The sequence below is a fragment of the Loxodonta africana genome, chromosome 3 (genome assembly GCF_030014295.1).
Source record: "Loxodonta africana isolate mLoxAfr1 chromosome 3, mLoxAfr1.hap2, whole genome shotgun sequence".
Classification (NCBI taxonomy): domain Eukaryota; kingdom Metazoa; phylum Chordata; class Mammalia; order Proboscidea; family Elephantidae; genus Loxodonta; species Loxodonta africana.
In genome coordinates, this window is record NC_087344.1 from 210,537,429 (window position 1) to 210,551,647 (window position 14,219).

At 43.1% G+C, this 14,219-nt stretch overlaps 1 protein-coding gene across 1 annotated transcript; it reads left to right on the forward strand.

Moving 5' to 3' along the window:
• Positions 1-1,101: 1,101 nt before the first annotated feature.
• On the forward strand, positions 1,102-13,257 carry SELE (selectin E). The gene is made up of 14 exons (XM_064282964.1): positions 1,102-1,189; positions 1,529-1,612; positions 2,391-2,774; positions 3,503-3,610; positions 3,994-4,179; positions 4,958-5,143; positions 5,233-5,421; positions 6,356-6,544; positions 6,667-6,855; positions 7,077-7,253; positions 7,829-7,939; positions 8,842-8,863; positions 8,968-9,034; positions 11,225-13,257. Exons 2-13 carry the CDS (start codon positions 1,576-1,578, stop codon positions 9,017-9,019), a joined length of 1,830 nt encoding a protein of 609 aa, XP_064139034.1. The 5' UTR covers positions 1,102-1,189; positions 1,529-1,575; the 3' UTR covers positions 9,020-9,034; positions 11,225-13,257.
• The last annotated feature ends 962 nt before the right edge of the window (positions 13,258-14,219 follow it).

Genomic DNA, 14,219 nt, shown 5'->3' on the forward strand with positions numbered 1-14,219 from the left:
AGACGTAGAACAAAATTCTAACTCACAAAAAAAGACCAGATTTACTGGTCTGACAGAGACTGGAGAAACCCTGAGCATATGGCCCCCAGACACCCTTTTAGCTCAGTAAAGAAGTCATTCTCGAGGTTTACCCTTCAGTCAAAGATTAGACAGGCTCATAAAACAAAACGAGACAAAATGGGCACACCAGCCCAGGGGCAAGGATGAGAGGGCAGGAGGGGACAGGAAAGCTGCTAATGGGGAACTCAAGGTCAAGAAGGGGAGAGTGTTAACATGTTGTGGGGTTGGCAACCGATGTCGCAAAACAATATGTGCATTATTTGTTTAACGAGAAGATAGTTTGCTCTGAAAACCTTTATCTAAAGTACAATAAAAAAAAGTTTGTGTCAATTAAATATGAGTATATACAGTTTTTCTTATTTCTTTCTTCACTGAACAAATCAGGGCCATTTTCCAGACAAGAACATCTAAGACTCTTTCCCATTAAAAAAAAATTTTAAGGCAGCATTATGTCAAGCGTTGAAGTGGAAGATACAATTTTTAGTAATTTAGCCACAGCAGGTGCACAGAACCTGAGGACCAGTGCACAGCTGGTGATGCGTATCTCTGGGGCACCGCACAGTAAAATGAGTTGAGTTGGCATGTGAGAATGAAAAAGTGAGTGGAGATGTGTTATTGACAGCTACTGATAAAAAAATTGAGGGTAGCATTCCACGGACAACAAAACTATTCTTAGTTTGCTTACGTTTCAAAATTCTTATTACTACCATGATAACATGAGAGATACTGCCAATAATCAATGGTTTAAACTTTTAAAAAACCCACATTTTATGTTATCAGAATGAAAAATCGTAATTCATGTCATAGTAATAGAATTGCATGTAAAATATAAAGGAACGGACAAAGGAGAATTAGTTTGAGCGGCACAGTTTCTGACATCATTGTAATTTTTAGCCTTATGGATATTCCCGGGAAACTTTTTGGATGCTGTTGGGGAATTCCTCCTTGCTCAGTTTGGACATATCCTCCTATTATGCACAGGAAGCCAGCACTCCTATAAAGCAACGCCAGCAGGGGCAGGGTTCAGCTGTTCTCGCTGCCTTCACATCAGGAGTGCCGGTGTGACACAGCACAGAGCCAGGAGCCTCAGGCTTGAGGATTCGACACCTGTACAACTGCTTCGGAAAGCGTAAGTGCAGAAGTCTTCACAGGGGCAGACTTGGGCCGTGAAACAGGTTAGCAATGTGATCAGGCATGTAAAGGCATTCCAATAAAAGGTCTTCTGCAAGCTCTTATTCTACTGACTAGTTACAAACCTGGCCTTTCTCTTTCACCTAAATGACGAAAAATCAGAAATGTTATTTGTTCATTTGAGTAAACGTCCTTGATGTGCACAAAGATTGTGGCACTGGAATTCTTGACTTAAAATCTGATAATGCTGCCATAAAGCCATAATTGTAAAATGACATGAGTAACTGGCTACCCAGAGTTTCATTCCATAATTAATTCTGTACTTTTTCCTCTCCAGAAAAGTATTTTTCGTCTAACCCCTTGAGAAAAACAACTCTTGAGGTCATGATTGCTGGACACTTCCTATCTGCTCTCTCTTTTGGTAAGTCAGTGTTGTCAGTTAGGCTAGAGTTTCTCAACCTTGACATACTTTGTTATGGAATGCTATCTTGTGAGTTGTGGGATGTTTGGCACCATCCCTGACCTTTAGGTCCAATGTATTATGCCCTAGGCTAGGAGCAATTGGAGTCCCTGTGTGGTGGAAACACTTAAGCGCTAGACTACTAGCTGAAACGTTGGTGGCTCCAAGCCATCCAAAAGTGCCTCGGAAGACAGGACTGGTGATCTGTTTCTGAAAGGTCACAGCCTTGAAAACCCTACGGAGCAGCTCAGCTCTGCACACATGGGGTCGCCATGATTCTGAATCACCTCTATGGCAACTAACAGGGGCAATTTACCTCTCATTGTCTTACCTTCCCCAGGTGCAAAGTGTTGATCATAAATTGCCCATTTTCCTGAGGCACCGTGAGGATTCAGTAGGTGGCCGAGTACAGTGCTTCAGGCAGTGTTCGGCGGTACATATTACACACTCAGCCAAGCCTCGTTATTCTATTAGTCTACTGTAAAGTGGGTAGGCTAGTAGGTTATGGCGGAGGAGTTCAGGAGGGACTATCACAGAGGAGGCTCACAATAAATGCCGTTTTTCCACACACACACTTTCTTAATTCTGAAAAGCGAACGAAGGCCACTGTGCTCAAGCATATATGCCATTGGTTCCTGGGGAGAAAAACGCACCACAATTAAGAAAACAAAGAGCTCAGTTGATGGAGTCGAATCGCAGCAAGACTAACCTCTAGCATTTCTTTTGTGTCTCCCCCTAGCGTTCCTCCTGGTTCGAGACAGCGGGGCCTGGACCTACCATACCTCGGTGCAAACCATGACGTACGATGAGGCAAGGGAGTACTGTCAGCAATACACAGATCTAGTGGCGATTCAAAACAAAGAAGAGATCAAGTACTTGAACTCCATATTAAGCCACTCACCAAGTTACTACTGGATTGGAATCAGAAAGGTCAATGGTGTGTGGACTTGGGTAGGGACCCAGAAGCCCCTGACCCCAGAAGCTGAGAACTGGGCTCCCGGAGAACCGAACAATAAGCAAAACGACGAGGACTGCGTGGAGATCTACATCAAAAGAGGGAAGGATGAGGGCATGTGGAACGATGAGAGCTGTAACAAAAAGAAGCTGGCCCTGTGCTACACAGGTAGGGAGTTTGGGGCTGCAGAGAGACTAGTTTCCAGGGTGAATGTCTTGACAAATCCTTTACAACAGGCAAAAACCAATCTCTATTGTGGCTACTTTATGTTCTAAAATATACAGCTTTAAAAAGTTCTGTTTAATGAGTAAAGTATCTCTTTTTGCTCCTTTGTATAAATTTAGCCAAGACTGTGTGTGTGTGTGTGTGTGTGTGTGTGTGTGTGTACTTGGGCAGTGCGCACGGTTAACTCATTCTGCTAAGCCAAATGTTCAGTCCTCCCAGAGACTCTCCAAAGAAAGGGTTGGTGAGTGACTTCCCAAAATCAACCATTGAAAACCCTATGGAGCACAGTTCTACTCTGACGCACATGGGGATCCCATGAGCCGGAATCCACCCATCAAGTGGCTTTTACATACGCAGAGAGTGTGTACACACATGATACATATCTTAGTAACTTCTTCACCTGCCGGAGTGGAACTGTACCCAATATCTGTCAGAATGTGAATTTCGTATGCTAGGTGTTAGCTGCAGCTAACTCTGGAGTGCCACATATTAACATTCGGGTTTAAAACAGATGAACCTAAGACTCAGATGTGGCGTTTTGTTAAGCACTTTAAATGAAAATCGTTGGCACTGTCTCATCGAGGTCATCTGTACTGCACATTGCTGATGCTAAGCTCACATGCACCTCCTGTCGGCATAAGCCTGGCCCTCATCAGAACTGTTTCCCACAGCTGCCTGCTCCAACATGTCCTGCAGTGGTCACGGAGAATGTGTGGAGACCATCAATAACTACACTTGCGAGTGTGACCCCGGCTTCAGTGGACTCAACTGTGAGCAAGGTAAATCATGGTCTCACCTCTCACCTCTCCCTTCACGTCTCAGCTGGCTTTGGAGTCAGATCGACATGTCTTCCCTTCCCTGGGGCAGTGTAAAATGGTGGTGAAAAGCAGAGGCTATGGAGTCGCAATTCCTGGGTTCAAATCCCAGGTTCACCACTTAGTACCTTGACAAGGCCCTAAAAGTCCCTGGGCCCCCGCTTTCTCGGTTTTAAAATAAAGATGATGATCAGACCAACTTCATAGGCTTGCAGATAGGATTATGTGAACAAATGCAGATGAAATATTTATATAGTGCCTGGCCCATAGCAAGTTACGGTTTCCAGTGTTTGTTCTGCTTATACCAGGGGAAGGGTGAGCAGAAGTGATCGGGTTTCCTTTTTCAGTTGTGACCTGTGAAGCACAGAAAGCCCCTGAGCACGGGAGCCTGGTCTGCACCCATCCCTGGGGGAACTTCAGCTACAATTCTTCCTGCTCTGTCACCTGTGAAAAGGGTCACCTCCCCAGCAGCACGGAGGCCACACGGTGTACGTCCTCTGGAGAATGGAGTGCTCCTACCGCCGCCTGCAGTGGTAAGTCTCTCTTGAATGCACAGAGCATTCTCTAACTCCTCCCTGATCTCCTTAGTTTTTCATCCCACTTATTTTCAAAATACTAAGGAAAGTTCTTTTTGTTGTTGTTTTTAATAAAACTTGCTCTCTCGGTCAATCAATACAGCCAATCCAGCACCTGCCTGGTTTGAGAGAGGTTTTTATTCTGAGCTTGAAATGGGTGTTCCTGAAGCTCTGGTAGTTCATGAAGGAACACATAAAACAGAGGAACTATTTTCTAGAAATCCGAGTGACCTCCTCAGCTTCTTTGCCTGTTTAACTCTTTCCAAACAACACCCTAGCTTAAGGCCACGTGAGTCAAACAGTCTCGGTGTCTTCTCTCAGCTTCATCTTTTGGAGCCAGAGACAAACAAACAAACAAACACACCTTTCCTCCAGCCTGCTGGGCTAAAATACACAGATATCCTGTGTATGTCAGAAAGAATATGGTTTTATCATACCTAGTCATAAATCATGAATTCAAATCTATTCTTTTTACTTGTTTTTACCTTACATAAATAATAAAAATCTCAGAGATCAGTCAGCATGGTCAAAGTAAAAACTAATCAGAGAAGATGAAAATATCAGTAAAAACAAACAAACAAAAAAAGCTTTCCTGTGGATGTTCCCAAGAATTTATGTAGTGTTTTGGGACTTACCTTCTGAAGGCATCTTCCTCATTCCATTAAAAATTCCAATTCAATAGGAAATGAAAATATTACTCTTTGGTAAAGTTTATGGTGCTCTTTCAAATCCGCAGTGGTTGAGTGTGATGCTTTGACAAGTCCTGCCGATGGAACCATGAAATGTTCCCAAAGCTCTGGAAGCTTCCCGTGGAACACGACCTGTGCATTCGACTGTGAAGAAGGATTTGAACTGATGGGAGTCCCGAGCCTCCAGTGTACCTCATCTGGGAACTGGGACAACGAGATGCCAACATGTAAAGGTAAAGTTGCTTTGTAAATACTTACTGTAAAATACCTGAACTGGGCAAACCAGACCTGCTAATATAAATGGGTGCCGTGCACGTTACAGCTGTGAAATGTGGCGCCATCAGCGGGCCTCAGAATGGCTCTATGACCTGTAGCCACTCCCCTGCTGGAGAGTTTACCTTCCGGTCATCCTGCCACTTCACCTGCGAGCAAGACTTCAAGCTGCAGGGACCAGCCCACGTTGAGTGCTCCGCACAAGGGCAGTGGAGTCAACAAACCCCAATCTGTGAGGGTAAGCCCAAGGGTCTCTCCTTTACACTTTCCCATTCTGAAAGAGCATCGCTCTTCCAACTTGTGCTGTGAAAATGAAACCAGCTGCCTTCTTTAACTAGAGAAATTAGATTTGATGGGCAACATTCAGCTTGCATATTCCAGGTACATATAAAAGAGCCAATGTTGACCAAGGAAAGGGCTGTGTGTGTCAAGCAGCTGACGCTTTGCCGGCCTCTTAACTGTGCTGTGCTAACGTACCTTTATAAACATTGGCATGGAGTAAGCAGAATTCTTAACCTAGGGGCAAATCACATTAGAAAAACTTTAAAGTAAGGTCATGAGAACTTGATTTGAATCTAAAACTCTTGTCATAACTCTCTTCTGAAATCACTTATAACTAGCGGTGATCAGAATGCTTCGAATGAGGAGTGATACACAGACACTGTTCATACATATTTAAGCCCTAAAATTTAATTCACTTTGAAAGAAGAGCAGAGATACTGAAAACAAGCCCTGGGCTCCTTGTAGCCAAATACAACACAGAAAGGATGTCAGTGGCAAAGAGCCACACCATCATAGCCAAACTGCAAAGCAGACAAATTTTATGTGGGTGCCTTCTTATTTTTCTTTCTCTTTGGCCCCATTCAGTAAGCATCCAGGACCCATAAGTTGCACTTTGGCTGCATAAAATCCTTCTCTTGACCCTAACTTCTCTTGAATGTCAGAAGGACAGTGTCAGAAACCACTGTTCTGTTAACGTCTCTCCTTTAGGGCCATTATTAATGAGGATATTAGAATTCAATAAAACACAGCCATCTTCCCAGGTGTCCAGGAAGTGCGGAAGAGTCTAAGTTTTCTGAGTGTTGTTCTGTCCAAAATGAGCTGGGTTCACTCATCAAATGCCCAGTACCCTCCAGTTATACTCAAAATTTTATGTCATTTTGATGTCTCAGCTTTACAGTGCAAAGCCTTGTCCAACCCAGAGAGGGGCTACGTGAATTGTCTTCCTGGTCCTTCTGGAAGTTTCCAAAGTGGGTCCAGCTGTGAGTTCTCCTGTGAGCAGGGATTTGTGCTGAAGGGACCCAAGAGGCTCCAGTGTGGCCGTACAGGAGAGTGGGATGGTGACAAGCCCACATGTGAAGGTAGAGTTCTGTTTTATTTGTTCAAGATGAACGCTATTGAAGAGTAGCGACATGGCTGCCTTGAGAAACCTGTTGTTACTACATGCAAACAAACCTCTCATGTGCTCTCTGGTGTCTTCCAGCTGTGAAATGTGGTGCTGTCAGCCAGCCCCAGCATGGCTCAGTGAGGTGTACCCATTCGCCTACTGGGGAACTCACCTACAAGTCCTCCTGTGCCTTCAGCTGTGAGGAAGGCTTTGAATTACGTGGATCAGCTCAGCTTGAGTGCACATCTCAGGGAGAGTGGACACAGGAGGTCCCCTCCTGCCAAGGTGGGACTGAGTTCAGACTTTAAGGGCTACAGATCAAGGACCTCAGGAGTTTCTGGTCCTAGATTGCCCAATCGGTTTAATCATAATTTCCTGCATGCTGAAAATGAAGTAGTGCTTATAAGTTACATTTACTGTAACTTTTAACTGTAACGTTTAAACCAGTTCTAGAACTTTTCCAGTAGAGTTTTCTTTACCTCTATCTCTGTGCCTATTCTTTGCAGTGGTACAGTGTTCCAGCCTGGCAATCCCCGGGAAGGTCAACATGAGCTGCAGTGGTGAGGCTGTGTTCGGCACCGTGTGTAGGTTTGCATGTCCTGAAGGCTGGACACTCAACGGCTCTGCTGCTCTGACGTGTGGTGCCACTGGACACTGGTCTGGGATGCTGCCCAGCTGTGAAGGTGATGCATTGACTGACGGTGGTCTTCTGGGGACTAGAGAGGAAGGGGAGTCATCAAGCCACAATAATTAACTGTCCATTATGTCCAACCAGTAAGGTTGCCCAGGTTAGAAAGCTGGGGAATATTTATGCAGATAGAGAAAAACAGGAGAGGTGATAAGTTGACTGGAAGGGTAGAATCCTGACAACTAGAAAAAGGAGAGCTAGAGGGAAGAGGAGGAAGGGGGAAAAGGGAAATGAGAAAGAGAGAGAGAGCTAGTGGGCACTATTGACCAGGGTGAAGTGTTGTGAAAGAGCTCGGCCAGTTCCAGTTTTGCCAGGGCAGCGGTGGGCGGGCAGCAGTGGGTGGGCAGCGGTGGGTGGGCAGTGGTGGGCAGACAGCGGTAGGCAGTCAGCCTGCAAAAATGGTTTGGAGAAGATCTAAAAGGTCTTTAATGCCATGTCTTTGCCTCATGCATTGGCCTAGATGGTTTTTCTGTTTTATCAACTTATGGAGGAGAAGGTCAAATGGAAAGGACAGAAAGACTTTAAAGTCAATTCTTCCTGGTGACAGTTCTCCCCTTCTTGTTTCCTCAGCCCCCACTGAGTCCAGTGTTCCCTTGGGAGTTGGACTTTCTGTAGCTGGAACCTCCCTTCTGACGTTGGGATCATTTCTCTTCTGGCTTCTGAAGCGCCTTCGAAAGAAAGGTGAGGCCATTCAGGAATGTACTCCAAATATGTTCTTGAAAATATTTTTTTCTCAGAAGATGAGTCATTGACATCATGACCTCCTTTTGCAAATTTAAACAGTGATTAGAATCTAATTATTAGATAACCACTAATCAGCTGCAGTGTAATGAAATGGAAGTCTTAAGAAAAGAGCTTATAGAACAACTCAAAGTGGGGAGAGTTTTAGGAAATACATTAGTCGTGCAACCATTTTACCGCTCAGGCTGCTATTCACTTTGAGTTCTGTGGTGCCCACTGGCGTCGTGTAATGGGGCTGCCATGATTGGTGCTCTGAGGAAAATGCACAAAATGCTTCCTAAAATGACTTCTCTGAGATCTAGGCTTAAATTCTGGAGGATCTCAGAGGGAATATGCAGACATGTTCAGCCACTCTGATGGTTTGTTTGGCCTACGGAATCTTTAAAAATTTTTGAATTAAGTTCTGATATTTATAAAATAGGAAAGTTCCCCCCAAAATCCAGATTGCTGACTTGTTATGAAAATTGGAAGCGTTCACTGGCAAGCTGAGCCTACAGCTATTTGCTGGCAGGGGTGGATTAACCAGCAAGCAGGGTGCGCACTGGCTTACAAGAAGCAAGGTAGGCACGGGCTGGGTTTACTTACTCAATTAAGCTCGTGCATGCCTTGGTTATTGGGTAATCCGTCCCAGTTTGCTGGAGTCAGGTAGCTGTGTGACCTCTGGGTGGGGTGGGCATTGTGCACTTTACCCCTGTTTCTACTGTGTCTGCACTCTGGTTATTACAAGGGCTCCGAAGGCACTGAGTTTGTAACCCCTGGATGAATCAAGCCATATTGTTTCTGGCTTTGATGTGTTCATAAAAATTATTTAGTCCAAATTAATGGTTTTCTTTCTCTTGCAGCAAGGAAATTTGTGCCTGCCAGGTATGTTGCATCCTTTTACAAAGCATGCTATTGCACATTCTACATGTTTTCCCTTTTTGTATTGGAAAACAGTGCTTGACTCACTGTCCTCATGCCTTCCACAGCAGCTGCCAGAGCCTGGAGTCAGATGGAACCTACCAAACTGAGTTAATTTAAGTCCAAAGGAATCAGGTAAGACTGGATAATCTCATGCTACTGTGGTTACATGCCCTGTTGCTCCTTGAACCCTCCAAACCTGCCCATTTCTGGAGGAAAATCACTACTTTCAAAGTATTTTCTGCAAAGTTGCTTCATTTCTTTGTATAAGGAGAGGCAAAGAACAAGGGACCTGGCCCTTATTGAGTCATTCCATTTATGAATGATAAGAATCACAATGATCACTAACCCTCATATAGGGTTACTATGTGCTAGGCACTGTTCTAAGTGACTTATAGAGAGAAAAGGGCTTATAAGTGCAATATAGATGGGAGCTATTTTATATTTCTCACTCTGCAGATAAAGAAAATGAAGCACCAGGAAGTTAATTACCTGTCTAAAGTCTCAAAGCTAGACGGTGGTATAGCCAGTATTCAAACCTAGGCAGTCTGTTCTAGAATCTCTGTTCTTGAGCACTCTGCTATGCTTGTGAGAATTTGGAGGGTCCAGTCCCTCTGCATAGAATTTTGATGTTCATATTTGGGCTACCCCATGAAAGCGTGCTAAAAACTGCATTTTTGTATTCCCTATATTTCGAGGGAAAGTAAGGAAGAGCGGTGTGTTTCCACTGGTGGCCTAGTTTTGGGGGGGGATTTTCCCAGTGTGCTTTGTGGTTATCCATCCCTGCTTATCCGATTAGTTGCAGACAAAATCCAACTGATGAGAAGCCCTGTTTTATTCTCCTGACAGTTGCCTATCTCTAGAGTTGTAGTTATACCTTTGTAATTAAAGTTCAAACTCCTAGAGAACTCTGAAGTGCCTGGGTGTGTAGCAAAGGCTACAATAATAGCACAGCCAGCCTTGATACATGGACACACGATGGAGCTAAATGTTAAAGTATAATCCTTTAAATAACAATGATTTAAGGGTAATGCACCTCATTAGATCGAAATAGTATAGAAAGATGGTCCTTGGACAAAAAAAAAAAAAAAGGTACAGTTTATTCCTATATCATCATTCTTATCATGTTTATAAAAAGAGGGTTTGCTATTTTTAAAAAATATTTTATCTTAACTTTCAATTAGCAAATTCCAAGGCACAGATTTAATTTCCAGGATAAGCTTGGTAACATACTAAGTAGTACTAGCAAATTGGAGTGGAGTAAGAAATCCACTATATTTTCATAGCCCATGTGGCTATAAAAATACGATCAGCAATTCATAGACGTAGCGTTCTGCTCACTCACAAGCAGATATACTCAGACATGTTCCACTGGGAAAGGAAAGGACAGAAAAGGAATGTCTTTGGATGTTACGGTTCTTGTGTGATGTTATCCCGTGTAGCTAGGGCAGTAGCTAAGAACTTAGGCACTCTGGAAATGGACGTGAACTTCTAGACTTTGCATCCTGACTCTGCCACTTAATAATAGTTCTATAACCCCATGGAATAAATAATTTTTGTTCAGTTTTTTAAAAATTGTGGCATATACATATACACACATATACATATATACATACACACGCGTGCACGCACAGGCACATACCTGTTGCCATCAAGTCAATTCCGACTCATAGTGACCCTACAGGACAGAGAACTGCCCCATAGAGTTTCTAAGAAGCACTTGGTGGATTCGAACTGCCGATCCTTTGGTTAGGAGCTGTGGCACTTAACTACTACGCCACCAAGGCTTCCATATATATATATATTATACCACATATACAACAAACATCTGCCACTGATATGTGTTGTTATATATAAGAAAACGTCTGCCATTTCAGCATTTTTTACGTGTACAATCCCGCAGTATTGATGACGTTCATCACACTGCATTTCCAAATTTTCCCACCACCCTTACCAGAGGAACAGTACCCCCTAAGCAATGACTCAGTATTATTGCCCATCTCAGCACAGTAAGTGCTTAGAAATTTGCCAGACATTTAACAAGACTCATATTTGACAACCCCTGTGAGAATGTTGGTGGCGTAGTGGTTAAGTGCTAAGGCTGCCGACCAAAAGGCAGGCAGTTCAAATCCACCAGGTGCTCCTTGGAAACTCTATGGGGCAGTTCTACTCTGTTGTGTAGGATCGCTATGAGTCAGACTGGACTCAACAGCAACGGGTTTGGTTTTGTGAGAATGTTTACAGGAGCCTGTGTTAGAAGCTGGATTTTTCTTTTAGTAGGCAGAAATGCTAAGTGTCCTGACGCGTGCACTCCTGTTTTTGCAGGAACACACTGGGGAACTGAAGCAATTCACTGAAGACAGCAGACAGACAGCTCTCCTTAGATCTCTGACCTTCTCGCCTCCCCTGCTGAACCTGCTGCCTTAGCAGGGGCTGGGGCACTCACAAGGACGTCAACAGTCCAAAATCCAGTGGGCAAGGCCAGACTTACGCCGAAAAGACTCAGGTTTCTCTTTCCTATTCTCAGAATCAGGAAAGTGTTGGGTACTGAAGGGAAAGGAGTCCGAGGCTCTGGAAGCCCAGAATTCCTTTTCTAACTCTCGCTTCTTACCTTGAAACCTCAGTGAAGAAGTGCAGTGTTTTGTGGCTTTGTGTCTTTCTTTTGTCCCTCATAGTGCTTCAACTGCTGTCAAGGGGATAAATAATAATTCTGAAGAGCTTAGAGGAAACGGATTGGCCAAAAATATTCTGGTACTAACTTGAAAAAATGGCAGATTTTAATGCTTATAGGAGACTGCATGAGAAGGGTTGTTAAAGGTGGAAACCCTGCTCCATGCAAGGGTTGTGAAGTCAGTCTTCTTCTTTTATCCCTGTGGAATTCCGTGCTTTTTAAAGTGTTCTTAGAGACTGTGTTCTTTTTACTTGTATTGAATATGGGCTAATGTTCCACAGTTTTTATTCAGTAAAAGTGTTGTAGTGACTTCAAAAATATATAACTATTAGAGACAATGATAAGGAAACAGTTACCTTTCCTAGATCACCATTTCTTTGTTTTTAACAATTTCTAATGGTATTTCTGTGGTAAATTTATTTTTAAAAAGGGAAGATATTGTTAAAGGTTTGACTATTTTAGTAGTGTTTAAACATGAGTAGTATCAGGAGAATAGAAACTGAATGGAAGGTTTATAAATCTCAGGTATTTTTAAAGAAATGTGTGGTTCCCGTGATGAAAAGCTCCCATGCTGACCTAATGTTCTGACTTTGTAAAAGCAGAAGTGAAAACAAATGAAGGTACAACTTCATGAATGTCTTTGTTAAGAATAAACAGGACTATGTACGTGCTTTGCTCTCCTACGAAGGCGAAGTGTGTAGAGTTCAAGTTTATTATGTAAGGTTGTAAATGCAGGACTGGAGTTTACCACGTGATGGATTTACCCACCGGATTTTGGAAAAGTGAAGGTGTTGAATATTTATTGCCTTCTTGTTTTATTCTGTGTGTAGGGTGTTCTTGTTTTTTTGAGGGTGTTCTTGAAGAAGGGAAAGCCTAGATGAGCAACTATTTATGTTTATTTGTAAGCAGAGTTGAACACTCCCAGCCAATATCCAGTTATCAGTGGATCACTAGCAATGGGAAATTCTCAGCCAGTAATTGTCAAAGCTGCTGCAGCACGGAGGGCGTGGGAATCGAAAGGCTGCCACAGCGCCACCAGCTCAGCATGTGTTCAAAAGGAAGGCTCAGAGACTCCTGCAACGTACCAGCAATGGCAGAGCCAAGAGAAACAGGGTGTGTGATAAGGATCAGGGCAGCAGAGGTTTTTTTAAAGAGGCAGAAAGACTCTGGAAAAAGAGAGAGAGAAAGTGGGGAGGGGAACAAAACGAAACCACTATTGTGCTCAGGCTACATAGGAAATGAATTATTATTTTGTATAAAATTGTTCAAATGTTGTAAATATATATTACTTCATTGTAAATAATTGTATGAAATGTAAACGTGGTATGTGTTCAGTTTTATAAAGTATTTTAAATTATTATTTAACATACCTTGAAGTTTTAAATATGTATTTATTGAAGCTTACATCAGGTCCATTGTATTGTCATGGCACTAGAAGCTCAATAAAAAACGTGTTTGTATTTAATCTCTGTGTATAGGCTCTTTCCTAAAATTTTATTTTATTCATTTATTTATTTTATTGTGCTTTAGGTTAAAGTTTACAGAGCAAATTAATTTCTCATTAAACAGTTAATACACATATTGTTTTGTGACATTGGTTGCCAACCCTGAGACATGTCAACACTCTCCCCTTCTCGACCTCAGTTTCCCCATTTCCATTTGTCCAGTTTTCCTGTCCCTTCTTGCCTCCTTGTCCTTGCCCCCCCCCCCCCAGGCTGTCATGCCCATTTAGTGTCATATACATGGTTGAACTACATGTGTTATTGTTTGGTTCATGTGCCTGTCTAATCTTTGGCTGAAGGGTGAACCTCAGAAGTAACTTCAGTACTCAGTTAAAAGGGTGTCCAGGGACCATACTGCTGGAGTTTCTCCAGTCTCTGTCAGACCAGTAAGTCTGTTCTTTTTTTGTGTGTGTGTGTGTGTGAGTTGGAATTTTGTTCTACATTTTTCTCCAGCCTTTACTGTGATCCCTGTCAGAGCAGTCGGTGGTGGTAGCCAGGCGCCATCTAGTTGTGCTGGGCTCAGTCTGGTGGAGGCTGTGGTAGTTGTGGCCCATTAGTCCGTTGGACTAATCTTTGCCTCGTGTCTTTGGTTTTCTTCATTTTCCCTTGCTCCAGGTGGGGTGCGACCAGTAGGCATATCTTAGATGGTCATTCGCAAGCTTTTAGGACCCCAGACGTTTCTCACCAAAGTAGGATGTAGAACATTTTCTTTATAAACTATATTATGCCAATTGAGCTAGATGTCCCCTGAGACTGTGGTCTCCAGCCCTCAGCCCAGCAACTTGGTCCTTCAGGGAGTTTGGGTGTGTCTATGAAGCTTCTATGAAGCTTGCCTTGGGCAAGTTGTACTGACTTCCCCAGTATTGAGTACTGTCTTACCCTTCACCAAAGTTAAAAAAAAATTACCACTTATCAATTGTCTAGTTAGAGTTTTTCCCTCCTCACAACTCCTCTCCCTCGTAACCATCAAAGATGGTTTCTTTCTATGTGTAAACCTTTTCAACTCAAGTTTTTATAATAGTGGTCTCATACAATGTTTGTTATTTTGTGACTGACTTATCTCACTCAGCATAATGCCTTCCAGACTCGTCCATGTTGTGAGATGTTTCAAAGATTCATTGCTCTTCTTTATCCGTGCTTAGTATTC